At 41.3% G+C, this 20,460-nt stretch overlaps 1 protein-coding gene across 1 annotated transcript; it reads right to left on the bottom strand.

Moving 5' to 3' along the window:
- Positions 1-4,392: 4,392 nt before the first annotated feature.
- On the bottom strand, positions 4,393-20,451 carry CREG2 (cellular repressor of E1A stimulated genes 2). The gene is made up of 4 exons (XM_041418165.1): positions 20,053-20,451; positions 17,980-18,149; positions 6,294-6,407; positions 4,393-4,540 (listed from the first exon to the last, which is right to left on the bottom strand). Exons 1-4 carry the CDS (start codon positions 20,449-20,451, stop codon positions 4,393-4,395), a joined length of 831 nt encoding a protein of 276 aa, XP_041274099.1.
- Between the last annotated feature and the right edge of the window lie 9 nt (positions 20,452-20,460).

The raw sequence follows: 20,460 nt of genomic DNA, 5'->3' as shown, positions 1-20,460 counted from the left end.
TTTTTTGTAAATAAATTAAAGACACTTGGTGTACTCAGAATAGACATTACTCCAGAAATGGGGTAAATGTAAAAACAGTAAGTAAAAAGGAAGAAACCAGCTGCAGGAAGTGTTCTTTTAAAAATACAGATTACTGGAAATAAGAAGCTGGTGTTGACTGAGATTTGTGCAGGTTAGGGAACTATGGTCACAGTTCTTCCTGTAAATGCAGTCCAACCGGTGGCAAGAGAAAGATTTGAAGTGTAAATAGGAAACACAGGCTGTTATTTGATCCTAACATAGGCTGTTATTCTATTCTATTCTATTCTATTCTATTCTATTCTATTCTAGTCTAGTCTAGTCTAGTCTAGTCTAGTCTATTCTCATCTTTATTGGATATGAAGTGGGAATTTTAGTATGAAAGCTTGAATTTTGTTGTAAGGAGATGGTGTGGGAAAACAAGATGAGAAGGTAAATTGTCAGACTTGGTTTAAGAAAATGCATCAGAGGAAAGTGAAGAGAAGAGAACAAGCTGTAACAAGAACTTGTAAGAGCAGGGCTGGCAAGGGAAGAAATAGCACTGAGGAAACTTCCAAAACACTATTAATGCACACCCAAGAGATGAGTGCTCAGTTCCTACGTGCACAAAAGAAGAGTGAACTTTAAGAGTGACATTTAACTGCTACAGTGAAAGCAAAGAACACAATAAATGAGAAGGTGAAGGAACGATAAAAGGTGTTTGGCTAGACTTTTCTCCCCAGAGAAAAGGCAAATTGGAGTCTCAATTCCCACAAATATTTTGAGAGAAATTAACTTGGTCCAGGAAAACTCAGGGAGAAAAAACCAAAACAGATGTTCAGATCAGACAGAAATTGTAATGATTGTTAGCACAATGTGAGTTACTCTGGCCAATGCTATACTGAAGAATATCCTTATACAGTTTCTGCTTTGAAATTTGTTTTATTTACATTTCTTCTTCATGGCCATTTTGTTAACGACTTTCAATATTTTTAGAAATCAAAGTACATTGCAAATTGCAATACACATCCAGAAATGAGACAGGTTGCATTTCAACCACTGAAGTGATGAAAATTTCAACAGAAACAGAGCATTCTTTGGTTAAACAAGAGCAGCAGTTCAAAATAGCTGTGCCTAAATCCTGTACCTGCATTTCTTTTGTCCAAATTAGCAAGAAGTGAGAACCCAACTTTTCAACTTCATTTTTCTTTTTTCAAGTATACAGAAATTACTAAATACATCTTTTAAATATTCCAATACCACAGGTAAAATTTTAACCATGTTGCACAAACTTTTTTTTTGGGAAGCTACAGAAATAAGGAAAATACAGAACACATGGAAATTACACATCAGCTAGTTGAAATGCTTAATAAATACATAAGAGCTTATCAAGACTTATGAAAATGCTTGTTTAATCCAATAATTAAAGCTCAATAAATAAAGGGGATTTTTGATATTGACTTGAACTGAAGCAAGATCAGACTTTACCGTCTTAAGGAAGTATGGTTTTATTGTAGTATTTCAGATAAAACTCTGGGTTAAAAGCTTCAATAAACATCACTTACCATGTTATGACCAATACTACTTGAGACATTTGTCTGTTTGAAGAAAAATTAGAACTAGCCTATAAATAATAATATAAAGCCCAAATAAGCAAACTACTGTCCCCTCCTTTTTTTTTTTGGTCTGGAAAATTCCACTCAAAATCTGTAGGTCATATTTTTGATGAATTTCTACAGACTTTCAAGGACTCACATGGTAGTTATTCCTTGGGTGAAGGAAGCATGAAATGAGAACAGGTGATGTAAGGCAGGCCCCTTTTGTCACTTTACATGTCCCCAGCATTTCAATTTTTAAGGTTGTGTGAAGAGCCTCACAGCAGGTCCATACAGGAAATCATCTTGATGAATGTGTCATTTTACAATACAGAAGTGACTCCAATTAATCTCTGTGTGCAGGGAGGCAGCCTATAACAAGTAGTGTGTTGTAAATTCAAAACCTTTCTTAGTACACACTGACTTCTTACACCATTAAAGCTCTTCTGAACCTTCTTGACACAACCCCTTACTGCTTCAAGGCTTGTTAATAAGGCAATGGATAGGACATAGGACCATGTCACTGTTGCCAGGGGATGTGGATGAAATTGGGAGTATAGTAACAGTAGCACTTCTAAAATTCTTCCTCTCTTCTTCAGCTTGTTTAAACATTAAGATTGTACTCTAGATTTGCTTAATCTGTGTGTATTTAGGAGTGGGGGGCAGAATGGGGGTTTCGGGTTTCTCTGGGAACAGTAGTGAACTGGAATAAGGAAATATGTAATTATACTTTCACAGAATTTCACACCTGTGAAATTCTCTTACAAGGACTGGTATTCTTCCTGTTGAACTCAGTTTTAAAATCTCATTAATCCTAATGATTAAATTCATCAAGTCCATAGCGGACAAATATCCTCATGGCAAAATTATAGGAATCGAGGAGGATTTCACTTGATGGTATTCTATAAGTCTGTACAGGATGGGCCATCTTGCTTCAGTATTACACAATGCAAGATTCAGGGGCAAACTCAAATGTGAAAATGCAGCTCATCTGCCAAGAAAAAAAAAAAAAAGGAAATAGATTCAGGCAGGACACTTCCTCCTTTTGTGTAATTACCTCTGCAAAAGATCTGCATGGCTAACAAAGTCTCTGGCAATGAGACAAGAATAAAAAAAGCTTAGTGAGTGTCTAAACAAAGTTTCCCCTCTCATTTGCCTTGGCTTCTTACAGAATATCAGGAATAGTAGTGATGCCTGGGGGCTAGGACTCACCCTAGGGCTCAGTTGGGCACCCTGGGGCCCCTTGCAGTTAAACCAGCATGGTGCCCAGCTGTTCTGGGAATGACTCTCTCTCTCTCTCTCCGTGCCTGAGCCAAAATAAGCTCAGCTACACTTAATTGGCTTCCAGCTGATCACAGCTCATGCAGCTGCCTCTGAGCTCTGCCCAGGGATTAACCTGTACGAGTTCAGGGCACTCACCCAGGCACTCAGGCTCCTCCCCAGCCCAGATGCGGTGCAGGCTGATGACCAGGGCTCAAGAGCACTCCCAGGGATGCTGGAAGACCTTCCCCACAGGCACATAAAACCCATCTCAATGTGTCTCCTTCTTAATGTAACAGGGAGAGCAGCCATATAATTTTCAAACTGTGTGGTGACTTGGCTGGTTAGCCACGGGAGTTTTCTTTCTGTGATACCCTTAAGAACTGCAGAATAAGTTTACCAGGAGGACATCTAGAGAAAGAGCTGACAGTGATTAAAACACCTTTGAACTCTTTTGGTATTACCACATGAGAAGCCCATACATAATGTGTTTGCAATGAAGTTTGCACTTTCCACACTGGGAAAAACAGTTTTTCATGGCCTGAAATACCTACCATCTTTAGGCTTCTTTAAAAAATAAATGGATGAACAAGCACTTTAAATCTTGGTGAGGAAACAGAGTTAAGGAACAAGCTCCACCCCTCAGTGAGTTAGTGAGGGTTTACAAAAATCAGTTGCACAAGCCAGTTAAAAATAAAGCAGTGGCTGGAGCAGGGAGGCAAAAAAAATTGGGACTACAGGCTATTAAAAATACTTTTCCTGTCTCAACAGGAGCAGGCTAGCTGAGAACATTTACTTAAATTCTTCTTAGGAGAATGTTTATACTTGTATTGAGATAATCCTTGTGGGGCTGATTTGATTTTGGCCTTTAATGTGTTTAACCAGCTTTGTGTCAGAGACAAGTTATATGGAGCTGTGTTGTTTGAACTGATTGCATTTTTTCTGCTAAAGAGAGAAGTTTTACTCAATTTCCAAATGAAACATCAAATTATCTAATTAGGGAAAAGCACACATAGAACAGAGGAGTTAGCAAATGAGGACAGCTTTAGCAAATAATTTGTTTCTAAACTTAAATACCTAAATTTGCAGCTATTAAGTTTCTCTTAAAGTATTTACAAATCAAGGGAGACCAAGCAGCAGTAATACCTCCACAATGCATAGAGGGTTCTGAGTAGGCAATTTGCATTTTCTGCAATTCAGAACATTATATTTAGCACATAGTGTAGTTTCCCTGTGGGTGCACAGCAATAGAAGTCAAAACAAACAGATACAAAGCGTTTTAAAAACAGCATTTCAGATGATGCATTGCCTGCTTGAAATGACAAGTCTGTACATTGCAGGGTAGGGCTAATATCCACCTCTCCTTTATAATTTGAAAGTCTGTGTTGATTTATTTTCACTCAACTTCATGTGAGACAGGGCTATTTTGAAGCCTTTTGGGAGAAGAGAAAAATATCACTGTAAAGAAACCATCTACCACGAAATTTTAAAAGTGTTTGGAAAGGAAACTCAGGAGATTTTTATCTCAAAGCCCATTCAATCATCCTTTATTTGGAACTGCTTTTAAATACTCTTCTACTGCAATGGGAGAAACTTCTCCATACCAGCTCTGAAGCCAGATATGTTCAATGTTCATTTTCATGAAGAACCACTCATAGCTACGAGGCCACTTTCTTACCACTGGGTGCCTGGAAGGACAAAGAAAAGCAAAAAAATATTAGAAGATGTGCCAAAGCATATGCATAGTCTGCTTTTTTCTTCAGCCTGGTGTGCTCAGCCAGAGTGAAACCTGAGATATGAGAACACCACCATTCATCTTTTTGGCCCTTCCTTGGTGTAAGGTTTGTGATCTTCATCACCTCAGTCTGGGGAGAACTGCAACACAGGCAGCCAGCAATCACCACCTTCACCCACTGCAGAACTCTATCTCTAAAGGTGTTGTTTGGTCTCTGAGTAACTGAAAAATAGTTAGAGAAGACTCTTTGAATGTATGTCAGGGTTGTGATTGTATCTGTTTAAAGGAAACAGTGACCTGAAAATACTACATCTTTGGTAGCCCTTGTGGTACGGAGGGAGGGCTCATAAAACTGGGTAGCAGGTAGAGTATTGTCTCTGCAAGCTGTCACCTCCGACAGCCTTCTCATCCTGTATTTTTGTCTCATTTCTCTCATCTCCTTAACAGCTAGGTCAGAAAGAATCTCCCTGACAGGGTGCAGATGTCTGCTCCCCAAGCTGCAGCGAGCATAGCTGTGGGAAGCTCAGCAGCAATGCACAGAGTGGGTACCACAGTTGGAGTCACTGTTCGCAGGAACATGGGCGGGAAGTGGTGCAAGTCTGGGCAGCGTTGGCTCACTGCTCTCTCCTCCTGCACAGGACCCTGCAGCAGAGGTGCTTGGTTTGGCAACCTCTTGGTGTCCCTCTCAATGGGAAAATTTGGTTTCCTACCATTTTCTGAGTTGTCCCTTTGAGCACCTATGATTCTGGGGTTGGTAAGTGGCATCAGATCCTGCTGGCACTAGATGTGCCCCAGCAGCCCTCACTTTATCTTTTTGACTCTTGCACCCTGACAGCAGAGCATCCTCTGCTGAGGTGCTGGTGGACTCTGGATCACATGGAAATCTAATTCTTGTGAAGTCTGTAAAGAAGGCTTGTGTGTCAATATGGCTCCATGTGTTCATGGTCCCATTTTTGCTATTGGTGGCACACACTGACAGAGTCCCATCCTGTAGGTCAGAAGGAATACCATCTCTGGGCTGTTTCAGATCCAAGCTGATCCCATTTCCCAGCAGTATTTGACTGACCAGGCAAGGTGAACCTGGAAGACAATCCCTGGCAGCCCATGTGGGAGTTGTGTGCCTCAGCTAAGGTTTAGGCTTTTCACGCCTGTAATTCTGGAAACCCACTGAAGGGCATGGGAGCACGCCCTGTGTGTGTGCTACACATCTGGGTTGTTCTTGCATTTGTTCAAAGGAGACTGTTCAGTCAGTACTATGGCTTTGAAGCAGCTGGGACATGAGGAGATGTAATTAAACTTGTAAGCTCCACCCTGAAAATATTTGTAAACCCAAAGGCAGCAGACCTCTGCTCTGTCTCTGAGTCCACTACCTGTCATAAGGTGGGGAAGAGTCATTAAAGATAACAAATACACCATGGAATTATGGAATTTCTCCTTGGAACCAGGTGACATATCTTCATAATCCCTAGATTATAAACCATTTGCTTTACCAGAGTCCAACACTAACTAACTGCATTTCCATATTTCATTTCCTCAAGAGTTACAAGGTCTGTCATTCCAAGCCACACAGAAGCCAGCATGCTTCATGGCCCCAAAGCAAAGGTCAGGCTTGTTATTTCTCAGATTTTCTGTACCAAACAGCCACATTTGTGTATTTGTCTCAAACCCGTGGGTTGCACTCTACTGCATGCCTGTTAGATACAGACCTGGAAAACATTGCTTGCTTGGCAAATTCTACTTCCTCTGGAGGCACCGTGACCATCTGTCCCGTGAGAGTCAGCCTGGCGCACCTTGGATCCTCTGGATCAATTACGTTTTTTCTGTGCACAGAGAAAATTGCTCATGAATAATAGCTTACTTGCTTTTTTAAAGGTTTTTGGAGAAGTGTGGACTCCTGCTCACATATAAAAAGCTTTGTCAAGCCTTGTGGGTCTTCTCTACTCCCAGCTATACTGTTTGGTAGAGGGTGAAGTCTGGAAGGAACACTTGATTGACATATAGCTCTGCTGTAAATAGTTGCTTAATCTTAATTTATGATCACAAAAATTGGATTAGTATATATTGGATTGTAAAAAAAATGTGAAAATGGCAGTATTCCCAGACAGATGTACAGGCCTATATTCAGGATTCTGAGAAGTAGTGAGATGGTTAGTCTGTGTCTATGCCTACAGAAAAGAGTATGAATATGTCTATCTGTATGTAAAACATAAGGTCTTTTCATTGTGCTTATCCTAGAAAATCAATCCTTGTTCATTTTTTTACCCATTTTTCAACTATTTTACACCAAATAGAAAAGTTCTCCAATTGCCTTCAGACCAAGACAGGGAAGGTACTTGTTACTTTTTGGCTCTTTGTATATAGTAATAACAAATAACTCCCATTAGTAACTGCAGGGCAATTGCTGACTCTTGACATATACAATACAAGGACATAAATCATAAGTAAATCTACCAATTGCAAAAAACCAAATGTATGAAATGACTGCAAAGGCTTGATCCTGGCAAATACTGAGCAGCCCAAAGTCCTGTCGCTAGCAGTTTGAGACTGCTTAGTGTCTCAGGGAACCATGTTCCCATGTCAGCCCAATAAACTACATTAGGAAATGAAAGCTGTATTTCTTCTTCACTGTGTTTTACTCACAGTAAATTACATCTCATTCATGTACAATTTTACTTAAAGATCTTGGCTTGAGCCCTTTAGCCTTAACTGTGTGCAATCTGCAATGGCTTAATTTTTGGTTATATTTCTCAATGTGGGTCTAGTGTATGCAGGAAACATATGGGCATCCTCCTGCAGCTAATTTAACACCTGCAGATTCTCCACAGATGGTTATGAGAGACTGTGTAGCTCACTAGATAAAATAGCTGCTTTTCTAAAGAGGCTCATAAACAGAGATATGTAAGGAAGTACAGGAGGCTGATTGATACTTGACTATGTCCGGTAAACATTTGCCACTGTCTGCAGCTTGACCTCCAAAGTGCCATTTGCAGTCACATCATCTCAGGGACACTATTTCAGTGTCCTGCTCAGTCTGGAGCAGCAGTTGAAGGGGATGTTCATTTTAACAACTTTTGGACAAATTCCACTTGTATTTGTTTCCCTCTCCCATGCTTACTGATGGGAGGAAGGGTCAAGGCCAAAGAGCAGGCTCTGACTTTCTGTCCACATCAAATTATAATTTTCTCTAGTACAACTTTTTAAGTTATGAAAGTAGTGTTCTGAGTACCCAAAAATCTGCATTCCCTGCCCAGGCACATGGATTTGTTTCTATCAGTGTGTATGCAGAGTACAAACTTGTACTTATACTTGATCTGCATGATCTACATGATCACCTTGGTACACCATAGATCCTCAGCACTGACTGCTACTGTCTACTGAAGATGTCACTTCATGTCTGGGTTCCAGTAGTCTGAAAGTGCACTGTCCCTAAGGAACTCAGCTCCATCCCCAGGGACACCTGTAGCTCCTGGGATTTCTTTTGCATAGGCTTTGGGTGTTGTGTGGCTGCCCAGTGAGATGCTCACCCACCAAAACACAAATAAATTAAGGCAAATACAGTGAACACAGCTGAAGAGAAAGAAGTGGGAATGCACCCACACTGCAGAGGGTGTCAGCTGAGGGTCTGTGTGTCCAGCAGCCAGGGCAGTGCACATTCATACTCTTGCAACTGTTGGCCCTGGATGGTGAAGTGTTCAAGTCCATTTGAAACAATCTCCTGATCTACTGTTATCTTTTATAACAATAAAATCTTAATACTGTAACCAAAGCCCTCTGCATATGTTTATATATTCAGTACATATTTAACATTTATACTGATGAAGGAAAGGGACTTCCTGCGTGCAGAAATTCAATTCAGAAAATTGCTTTAAAACAACTGTGCATCTGAATATATGATACAATTTCCTCCACAGCCAAACAGTATCATAAAACAATTGAAGAGCCAGGGAAAGCAAGAATAATTGCAAGTGTCTTTCTTGCACACAGCTCCTAAGTAGTATATGGTTAATTACTTTAAGAGAGGATTTTGAAAGAGATTGTTATTAAAGGATGTCTGTGTTTCACAGAGCAGATCGAGGTGATAGATTTTGGATGTGATCAGGAGCAGTGAGAAGTTTTGTTCTGACCTTCTCAGATTACAATTATTTGGTGGTTTTGTGCAAGTCCATGTTTATTCTGAAAGCATAGTATTTGATTTTGAGTAGGCTATAGAGCTGATGTAGCTGTGGTTAAGCAGTGAACCCTGCCTGTCTTTGCTGAGAAAGTTTTGCCTAACAGGACTAGTGTCTGATGTGACTCTTCCACAACTGACATGAAAAGCTGCTCTCCACATTTTTGGCTGACAACAAAGCCCACACACTATGCATCCATAGCTTGAATAGGTTTTTTTCATGTTTTGTTTTTTTTCCCCTGGCTTCTTCTGTTTACAGTTTTTTGTACATTCTTATGAAGCAGGGTGCTACACTGATTGACACACATAATACTATCTTCCCAGTAAAAATTATTCAAACTGAATTTTGCATATTGGAATAATATTCTAGAGGGTCGGTTTGTTTTTCTGGGAAATGACTCAAACAAATTATTTGTTGAGATTATGTGAGGTGAAGTTTTGGAAGAGCTGAACAGGGCAGTGATACATTTGAGTTCAGCATACTGTTACTACTTTATTGGTTTTGCTTTCAGGACTGCCTGTTATCATAGGGGTTTTTTTCAGATTAGGAACCTTGTATTCTAATCTGACGTTAGCATTAGCATTTTCTTTTTCAAAGGAACCCTTCATATTCTGAAGTGGATCTGCTTCTGCTTTTTTTTGGCATAGTATTTCCCTAATGATGTTTGATTACTTTTATACTTCTTAAACCATCAAAACCCACTAAACTTACAACTACCATTTCTAAATGTTGTGAATGGGTCTTCAGTTTTCAGTGTTATTGCCAGTGCAACTAATACAAATGCAGGATTTGCTTCCTTGGAGCAAGGTGATATAGTCAGGGATTTATGTCATATTTTTACTAAAGATAATAAATGGATATTTACTAAAACATTCCTCACTTGCATCTGTAGAGGTCTAGTCATGCATTCACTAGACATTTCTTGCCTCTGTATAAATACGTATCAGCTCTCAGTCCCTGAGTTCCTCTCATCTTTGCTGGCACAAGAACAAGTACATGCAAGGAGCGGCTTTATGTAACATTTGTGTGCTGCTGACTGGGTGTGAGGGGGAGGCAGAGTCGGGGTAGACATAATGCTCTGTTGAGGAAACCCAAAGTGGTGCCTCAGGTGGTTTGTCTTTTCCAGAATCAAGCCCTCCGTCTCCATGGAGAGGACTTCATGAATGCCATAGTAAAACATGAACTGAGGGGAAGAGAAAGCAGGTAACTGTGAAAGAAAACCAAGCAATAGGGAACACATTCTTTTTTTTTCATGCTTATTTCAAATGCATATGCTTTGTTGCAGAAAATTAGGAAGGCCAGATTAAAATGGAAGAAGATTCAGTTTATGCATTTTATAAGACAACAGTGTATTAAGAGATATCATCTTCATTATTCATCTGGTCTGTGAAGACAGAAGAATTGATTGTTCCTGTTCCTCTGCTTACAGTGAGCAAAGTAGGTATGCAGAGTTTGACCCAGTCCAGGCAGTTTTCTTCCAAGTGTGTGAGATGATATCACCTACAAAGGTGCCAGCTTTACTGAGCTTAAGGAAAGGCCTGCATCCAAGTAAAAAGTATTTCCCAACAGAAATGCAATGCTGCAAAGCACACTGCTAATGACCATGTCCCACTTATTTTACTATGTAACGCTTCCGCAATTTCTGGGTCCTGGTTCAAGAGTGCTTCAGAGTAAAGAGTGCCACCTACTCATTAAATTGTTTACTACACTAGCCATCTCTCGGAGTTTAATTAGAAGGTTTTTACACAGCAACTATCCAAGTCCAGGTGTTATGAACCTATACTTCAAGCTGCTGTGGTTATATTGGCACACGTGATGATGATGTTGGGACTTGGTTAGGATTCCCTTTCACAGGTGAGATCTGTGCTTTGACTGATGATGGTCTGTCTCCTGGTTTCTGACCAAAGTATCCCTGAGTATTATCTTCATTCTCAGCCTCTGCAATCCATTAGTGAGGTGACACTGATCTGCCACAGATCAACAGGAAAAGCAAATTAAGAGTTTGGAAGTCACTTGGGAAGGAAAGCCAGGTACTCCCAAGAAGGAACTGGTAGGAGAAAGGCAGGAGGGTTCAGTACTGTTCCACTCTGGGTCTATACAGAGGAATCCCTCTCTTTTTCTTCTTCCCCAGACTCATTTTCCCACAAAGGAGCTGACATCCTTCTCCTCCACTCCCTGAGGAAACAAGACCTACCACCCTCCCTGGGAGGATACACAATATGTCCCCTGAACACATTTCTCACTGCCGTGTGAGAAATCACTGCTCTTGTCCCTCTACTTCTTCAGAGCTGAAGAGAAAAGAAGTTAGGAAAGAGCTTTCTCCTATTGCAGAGAAGAAGAGACAGACAGCCAAGAAGAAAGGTCCAGAGAACAATTTCCCTACATTTTTTTTTTTCTATTTTAAAGCACACAGCTCATGAGTGGAATAAGGGCAATGACTGCCTCCACACAATCTAAGCTCTCCTATAATGTTAGCAGTCATGAAAACCCATGTAATTAGGAGATGGGGATTGGCTGCTGACACAGCTCATCCCTGTCACCTCCCATGGATGCAAGGTAGGTGACTCTGTCACACCCTACACAGGGCTCCTCTTCACATAGCCTCAAACTGGCACAAGGTGAAAAGGCAGAGTTATTTTTTACTACATAAAATGCATCATAGGATTTTTGTCCCCAAAAATCTACAGAAAGGAAGGGAGGGAATGCTCAGTCCTTAGAGAATTACTGTAAAGTGCATATAATTTTGATTCATAAATGTGATTAATTTGGAAAAGTAAGTTACTCTTCTCATTCATTTCATTTGTTCACCACTAACTACCAGAGTCTCTGAAGCAGAAAGAATGTATTGGTGCTGCTAATCTGCATGGCATGAACGTCAAACAAAATCTCCACTGAAAGCAATTTCATAATCTGAAAAGCTGTTGCTGGCCTTCAACCGGATATGGCTAGGCAGATCTGCCCTGCTCTGATTTTGACAAGAATTTCTTTATCAGCCCTGTTTGGGAGCCAGCAAAGTTAGAACATATTTGCTTTTGGAATAGGTCTTCTGAATCTGAAGTCAAGTCAGGGAGCTAAAGTGTATTGGCGTAGTGACTATTCTATTCATCTAAGTGAGCCTGTGCTCCTAGTATATGTGTTTTAATATGTTAAGGTGTTTCATATGTTAATGTTTATAATAGTTAATGTGTTTTAAATAATTTCATTCTTTCTAGAAGATAATCCTTTGTAAACTGTTTTAATTACAATGTGTTACATGAAGCCAGTCTGTTTGCCTCTCTCCGTTGACAATAACAATGCATTTCTTCAGCTGAACTCTGTGTTTCAGACAGGAAGCTTTTATATAGTTTAACCATAGACAATTCATGGAGAAAAAAAAAAGAATCACAGCATCAACTATTTTTGTAAACAGAGTCAGAGAAACACTGAAAAGGAATTTTAGGAAGTTGGTTATTTAAGAATACAGGAAAAATAGTAATTTAGAGCTGTATTGTGCACATTGGGTCATGATGATAATAGGTTTCATGTTTGACTTTCTAATTTGGTACCTTCATTTTAAAATTTTTTTACATACAGATTTTTTTAACTACAAATTTTTTAGGAACAACTACTGACATAATTATTTGCATATGACTAAAAAGGGCCAATATAAATACCAGAACTAGAAATATGTCTGTGCCACAGAATCAGGAGGTGGATCTCAAGAATTGATGGATGTCTGAATTCAGTCTTTGTCTTCTGCATGCGTAATTTCTCATTGTGTGAAGGTACAGTACCAGATTTCTTTGTCACATTAATCCTCGTATTAACAACAGTGACTCTACAAACCCAGCAGTAGTTATACGTTGAGTGGCCATATGACATCTCAAAGGTTATGCCTTCCACCCATGGCAGCCTTATTGTCCCTCAGGATTGCCCAGGGAATGAAGCTGGATGTTTGTGCATGCTGCCAATCCACCACACAGCAGGAACCCAGACCCACAAAATTCCTCTTCTCTTCCCATGGCTTGGTGGCTCAGCACTTCCTGCCAACATTTTCCATGCAGCATTTAGGAAACCTACAGAGTCAGCTTATGCCCACTGAAGACATCTGCCTGATCATGCCAATCTGCTACCTCAAGCACCAGATGAGCATGGTAGGTAAAATGGCTCTGATGGAGATCATAAATCAGGAGGGGAATCTGAATTCATGAAAATCACTCATGGTCTGCAGTGTGGATTTGAAACACCATCCTCAGCTAATAGCAGGAAAAAACCAAAGGTGGACTGACTCCAAAGCTCGCTGCTTTCCCCTTGTATGAAAGCCAGTTCATGGCAGCCACATAACTGCTCCTTCTCTAAGAAAGCTGCAGTGTGTCCCTGTGAATGTGCTGAACCTGGTGTCAAGGAGGTGACACACATTTAAAATTAATTGCCTGTTTTCCAGGCTGCAGCTGTAATGAGGCAGACTCAGGAGCTTACTTGGAAAGAGGAATCCTCTGAGCAGCCTGTGTGTTGTGAAATGTGTTTAGAACAATAGCTGCTCTATTCTTTCATGTTGGGCTTGGTCTTACTCCCTCTGAAAGCTGCAGGAATGGAACTCAATCTTTTCAGCTTGTCAGTGGCACAGACATACCAGCTTAGTCTATTTATAGCCCTGAACCATTTAATTTTTCTTGCCTCTATTATCCATTTATCAGCCTTCAGATAAAATGCTGTGTAGTTACTAACAAATGCTGTCTCTATCCTGGCCATCAGAGCCTTCTCAGAGAGGGGCAGCCCATCTCCCTCTGGGAAATGGTAATCTCTAGGTCAGAGATGAGGAATCCAAACTGTAACTGCAATACTAAAATGTCTTGCAATTAGTGCCTAGTCAGATGTGTCTCGGCTTGCTTTCTTTCAATATTAAATGTTATTTTTCTTATTAGTCTAGGGTTTTCAAATTTTCTCTCCAGCTGATTAAATATTGAGGCTGGAACACCATAAAGGCCAGTCTGTATTCCTCACATCCTTGAAAGGGAAAACATTCATTGTCAAGGTTTGGAACTTGAGTCTGTTCTGAAACAAAACAAATGAAATTTGCTACTAAATAAATTTAATATCAAATTGGTGTACACAAGTCACTTGAAACTCATTAGGTACACGAAGACATTGAAATGTCAGCTATGTTTTCTTTCTAAAGGCCAGAGATTTCTTTTGCATGCAATAGGTCAGAAACATTTTTCAGGAGAGTGCCAAATACTCCCAGGAGCATTGGCTACAGGCACCGATCAGCTTTCACATTTATTTTGATTCTTGCAACTCAGAGTAGATTAATAATGGAATTCTAATGAAGTTCCACATGAAAACAAGCTACATATGCATTGCCGGCATACAGGGACATGAACTTTCTCACACAGAATATTACTCATTTAGCTATTTTACATAATTATTTTGAAACCAAAACAATTAATGATGCACTTGAAGAGGATGTCTTGACAAGAATGACACTTTCCTTTGCAAAGAAAACCTCACAGATAGCATTTTAATACTAGCAGGACCTGAGGTCTCACTGAGGGAAAGGTCTTGCCTCCCATGTAGTGCTAGTAAAGAAGACTTTTGCTGTACCAAACTTGAGCCATCACATAAAGCTCTGCACTGAGGATGCTGTGTGCTGTTTGCATGGCACAGCCTGTCTGTCTCAGCTGGCCAGGGGGACACTGAACCTGGGAACAGGCCATCCCAAGCACTGGCAGTAGGGCCTGACACCTTGTTGTTTTCTTCAGTGTCACACAGAGTGTGACACACAGTGTCACACAGAGTGTGCTGGGCTGCAATTTCAGATGGTGCTGCTTTTAAATGCAAAAATCGCTCATGGTTTCCTAGTTTAAAACATACATTAATTTCTGACCCCGCTTATAGGGGAAGGAAAGAGAAGAAAGGTGAAGTCCAGTGCTTATACCCTTCCTTGCTGAGAGACAGCCTCAAAGCTTGCTCACATTTTCATACCATCAAAACCAAAAATTGTAGCTCAAGTAAAAACACAACTTTTCATTGTCTGTATTGCTTGTCCTTTGCTCTAATACAAACCAACATCTGTTCTAGATGAGAATTTCAGAAATAATGAAAAAGAAACTGAAGGTAAAAACAAAATAAATAATGTATGGAACACTGATCAAACTCTGAACCTGTGTACTCAATTCAGTAGTAAGCTCAATATTTGGAGTATGGTTACCTGCTAAAATGAGAATATTCTATTTTTCACCACCTTCTCTTTTCCTTTCCCCTCTCCTTTGCTCTTCTCTGGCTCTTGAGGAGCTGATTCAAGTTACTAAGACAGTAGAAATATCATCCAGAAAAAAAAAAACCCCAAGAGGTTTCCGCTGGGTTACTGAGCAAAAATAGGCCCACCATATGGTCAGCTGGAGGGTGGGGGTGGTATTCCAAGGCCAGGAGCAGTACTGGCCACAGGATGAAAAGAAGAAAGATCAACAGAAAAACTTATTCTTGCTGTCAGGATCATTTTCTTCACATTTGCGTTTCAGCTCAGGCTGAGGCAAAGCCCAAAAGTGAGGGGGGCAGGGTAGCACATGACTGATGGTGGGGAGGGAGAGTAGGGATGTGGCAAATGGTAATTAGTTTGGACTAAGCTGTTTTGGAAATCCAGGTTTAGCTTCTTGGCCCAGAGAACTCTTCTCACCAGAGAGCACAGTCTCAGGCTGCAGAGGGGACTGGAGAGTCAGGTGACAGAATCCAGGTTTCCCTGGCTGCAAAACAAGCAGCAGCAAACATCTGTCATACTGATTAAAAGAGTAGGGATTTGAAAATTAATAGTGGTGTAATAAAAAGACATCGAATAAATATCCTCAAAGATTTGTGGTGTATATGGATTTGATATTTCTGTAAATCATGCAGCATTTCTCTTTTGTTGTGAATTGGCACTTCCCAAACAGGTAAATAGGGCAGTGATGTTGCTAGGCCATAAGAGACAAAGACTTTCAAGAGTAGCTGTTTAAAGTTAGAGATCAAAGGCCACACTTTAAGTGCCTAAGTGGGTGTGTGGTTTTCAGAAGTGCTCAACATTACCACATCATCAATGGAAGCTTCTCTGAGTCTTGGGCCGCTGAAAATAGGGCATTGAGTAGTAGGACATAGGACTTAAAATACATTTTTAAGCACTTAGTCTGGATGGTAAGTTTACTATTAGACTGAATGAAAAAGCTCAGAAAGCAGGAATAAATGCCATTAAGCCTGCAGTGAAAGAACGGACATATTTATTTTCTAAATTATTAATCCAAAATATTTAATGAAAATATTTAAGCAATAAGCAGAACCATTCCAGTGTTAACTTCAGCACTTCACTGACCTCCTCAAGCATTCAAGACTGAATTATCTTAACAAATGTTGGTGATAGAAGTTTCCTGTTAGGTGTCTGACATTGTAAGAGGAAGCCATGATTTCCATTCCTTGTGAACAGGATGTCAGCCTGAAATTATCTGTACTGCTTCGGACTAAGAAACATTTCATTTTTCCACCATATAACTCCCTAGAAAAAAATATATTCTGAAGACAAATACAGATAAGTGTAACAGTGGTGTTTTATATTTGCCATTCCCTGCTTTTCCCAGGGTTCTTCTCAGCTAGCAGGCTTGAGAGCTGGGATGATACTCAAGGCAATCCTCAGCTGGGGAAATCTAGGCTTAAGATAAAACCTCTCCTTCCCCAAAGAGGACCTTAAGTTGGAATAAAAACTGTTAATACCATTTCTTTCTGAAGGAGTCTGTTCTTACCAGTCCTCTCTCTCTCTCTCTCCTTGGAACATCAGCTAAGACCTCCTTTGGTAACAGAGTTCTGTCTGACACAATTTCAGTGTCATGCACCTCGTCACGTAAAGAGGCCCTTGTAAATAACACTTCACACAAGGCTGACCCAGCCAAGTGTGCCACACGATTGACTGTAAACAAACATACGGTAGAGATATGTCTTTTTCAAGGAGACAAGAATGGAGGGGGAAATTGAATCACCTTTGAGGTTACATACATGCATTTTACACATGTAAAGCTTTGGGGATCTGAAGTTATTCATTATATGCAAAGAATGGAATGGAGCTGTTGGAGCAAGTCCAGAGGAGGACATGAAGATGATCATAGGGTTGGAGCACCTCTCCAGCAAAGACAGGCAGAGCAGCTGGGGTTGTTCAGCCTGGAGAAGGCTCCAGGGAGACCTCATAAGCAAACTTCCAGTACCTAAAGGGAGCCTGCAAGGAAGCTGGGGAGGGACTTCTCACAAGGGCATGTAGGGATAATGGATTTGAACTAAAAGAGAGCAAGTTTTGTTTAGATGCTAGGAAGAAATTCTTTGCTGTGAGGGTGATGAGACCCTGGAACAGGTTGTCCAGAGAAGCTGAGGATGTTCCATACTGGGAAGTGCTCAAGGCCGGCTGGATGCAGCTTTGTGCAACCTGGTATAGTGGAAAGTGTCCCTGTCTGTGGCAGGGGGTTGGACTTAGAATCACAGAATGGTTTGTGTTGGAAAAAACCTTAAGGGCCATCCAAGATTCTATGACATGATTCAGAAGAAGTCAACTCACTGCTGTCTCTGCAGAGAAGCACTGGGGATTGGATGTAGATTGGTAAACCTCAGACATGAATTTTTTCTACTTGGAGGGTCATTTACCGACTGTTGGTGATATACAAGCTGTAAAAAAATTGCAAAGATATCACATTCCATCATATTCTCTTGAAGAGGAGGAAATCAGATGGAGTGTCACAGGCCTGAGCATATAACTTGTGAACTGAAAGCCTGAGATCCTCTTACAGACCCCAGAGAGCTGGAGCCCTGTCAAGGCATTTAGCAAGGCCTCCAGAGTTTTCAGCAGAGCAAAGATGTGAATTGGATAGCCTCTAAAACTCTATGGATTTTATTGGGTAGATAACTATAGACTATTACAGGATCTTGAACACCTAGATTTTATGTAGGCACGTCCAATAAGATATTAAACTTTAGGTATGTTAATGTTCAAGCTGAAAGCCACTCCACCTGTTGATACTACAATGTACTTCAGTGACACCTCTGCTTTTCTCTACTATGCTTTACCAGGGGAATTTACTGGAAAACAAACAAGCAACCAAAAAATCAATATAGGAAGGAGAATGTAGCTGATTCTGAGAGCCAAAAATAAATGCAAATCATTGAAGGTGGGGACCCAGAATTCTGCTCTGAGGTCTCTGTTCTCACTGAAGGTGGTAAGAGGCAATGAAACTGTTACCTGCAGAAATTTCCATCTGCCTCTGGAAGGGTCAGAGAAGCCATGGGATTCTTCAGAAGATCCGTCACAGTGTTATCTTTTGGTGTCACGTAAAAGAAAGGGACTCCAGTGCTGTTATTGATGGGACCATCGCTGAGAAGTAAACAGTTCCCATAGGGCATACCTTGGATCTGCAAAATCCAAATAAGCAACTGGTTACATCTTTGCACATAGACCTTTTCAAGGCGGGGGATTCCCTCGAGGGCTCTAGCAGAGAGGACAGTCAGCCCCATTGCTCCCACTTTGTTACCATCATGAGAGAGCATTTCTTCTAAATCACATCTACCTCCTCTAAATTAGAACTATCATGCTTCTATGAAAACAGATCTCGCTTCTATTTCTTCTCTCTAGTCCTGTCCATGACACCATCAGGAACATTTTCTCTTACACTAAGCTTAAAGGAACTACCAAATTAAAAATGTTTAAGTGCATGAGTATCTTTTTTTGCTGCCATTGATGCCAGGAAATGTTTACTCTAAACCAGTGCTCATACCTTTCCTTAAAGCCAAAAAAATTTGGCCTAATTTGGCCTTGATTCAGGCTGCTTTTTACTCTAATAGTGCCTCCTCTTTTGCTTTTGACTTGCAATGTGATTGCATTGGTTTGCAAAAACAAGAAAGCATTTGAACTAGAATTGTGTTTGACTGGACATCAGCTCAGCTTCCTGGGCAGGAACATCAAGCTCCTGATGTGGGGGGGTGTCTCAACTACCAAGCCAGCCAAAGTAAAATCTCCCCTCATGGCAGAGAAGGGACACGAAGGAGCCAAGTTTTCAAAAAGATTTTCTGCCATACACTGCCCTGTGTACACACAGTGGTTATAATGCATGCAAAAATGTCCTTGCCCAGTTGTGACACTCATTAATGTGCTTCAGAATGACATATACTCCTACTATGCTTTTCATCCCACTATAAATAGCAATGACAGATATTCAATTAATTGCTCCTTCTTTTCATGTCTTCAGATATTTTTTCCTCATGGTCTATTAAATGTCAATCAGTAAAATTATCTGTCAATACATTAAATCTTTTACAACAAAATCAAATTAAATATGAATAGTTAATAAGAAAACCCTGGATGATGTTGTTGCCTGGGTAGCCTGCTTTCAGATTTTTAATGTTTATACGCCTTTAAAGTTTTAATGCTTACAGTGCCTATAAATGGCCTTTGTTGGCTTTCCTTAGAAGTAATGCTTTAATGATATTACATAATTTAGAAAATTCAAATCCTTGTTTATTTATAAGAGTTGCAATTAAAGAAAAACCCTCTCAGTAATATTGCAGGGCATGTTCCCGTTGCCTAATATAGTCAGAATGTCATGCAAAGTTAATGTTATTCTGGATTCTCAAAAATAATTGTGATCACAGGCAGCATGGTTCAGCATTCAAAGCAGCAAACACCACCACCCGAATTTCAAATTTTATTACGAATCATATTCATTTAGTAGTATCTTTTTGTCAGTCTGTTACTTTGTATTCCACAATAACATTAACTCCCACTAACTCAGCCAGACGTACGTGCTTCTAAATTTAATTCAAAATCATAAGATAATTAAGCTGTGAATACTTTCAACAGAAAGAATGTTTTTGTTTTTTTTTTTTTAATTTACTTATTTCTCTTTTTTCCCTCTTTTGTCTGAGTGGTACTAGATGCTGTGTCTCATCCGAACGTTTCACTTTAAAAAAGGAAATACTTTAAAGCTGGAAAAAAGAATGACCCCAACAGCAGACCAGCTATTTTATTGTTCCTGACAGAGAAATCGCCTTTTAAGCTGGTACACCTGGACGGACGGGCAGATTTTGTGGTAGCCCAGCAGGCTCTCCTCCTCCTCCTCATCCTCCTGAAACAGCCCCTTTCCAAAGCCTGCGATGCAGCTCTGCCTTCCGGCCTTGAGATTTTGCTCTTTTTGGTGTCTCTCTGGTGCGGTTTTTAGCGTGCATCCTCCCTCCCTGCGCTCCGAGCACGATTTCCCCTCGGGAGTTTGCGCCGCTCGTCCGCCGGTAAGGCGAGGCGCGGGCGCCGCGGGCTCCGTACCTTTCCTCGGGCGGCCCGCGTCGCCACGAAGCCCCAGGTGCTGTGCTGGGCGAGGAAGCGGGCGGTCCCGGCGCGTCCCGGCGCCCCGCCGCCCTCCCGCCGGTAGGAGAACATCCTGGAGGGGGCGGCCCCCGGGCCCGGCCGCCGCGGCCCCGGCGCCGAGCCCAGCGCCGCATCCTCGCGGTACGCCGAGGCCGGGTAGCTCTGCTTCCAGAGGCCGCCCGCTTCCTCCAGCAGCGCGGGCAGCGCCTCCTCGGTGGAGGAGCTGTGCAGCTCGTCCGCCGCCGCCCCCGCCTCGGGCAGCGGCCACGACACGGAGCTGACCACCACGTACCCCCCCGCGGCGCCGCACAGCAGCGCCGGCAGCAGCCAGCACGGCCACGGCCGCCGCGCCGACATCTTCTGCGG

The sequence above is a fragment of the Onychostruthus taczanowskii genome, unplaced genomic scaffold (genome assembly GCF_017590055.1).
Source record: "Onychostruthus taczanowskii isolate IOZ18803 unplaced genomic scaffold, ASM1759005v1 scaffold58, whole genome shotgun sequence".
In the NCBI taxonomy this organism is placed as follows: domain Eukaryota; kingdom Metazoa; phylum Chordata; class Aves; order Passeriformes; family Passeridae; genus Onychostruthus; species Onychostruthus taczanowskii.
Note: the sequence above shows the minus strand (reverse complement) of the source record. Positions and strands in the feature narration are given on the sequence as shown.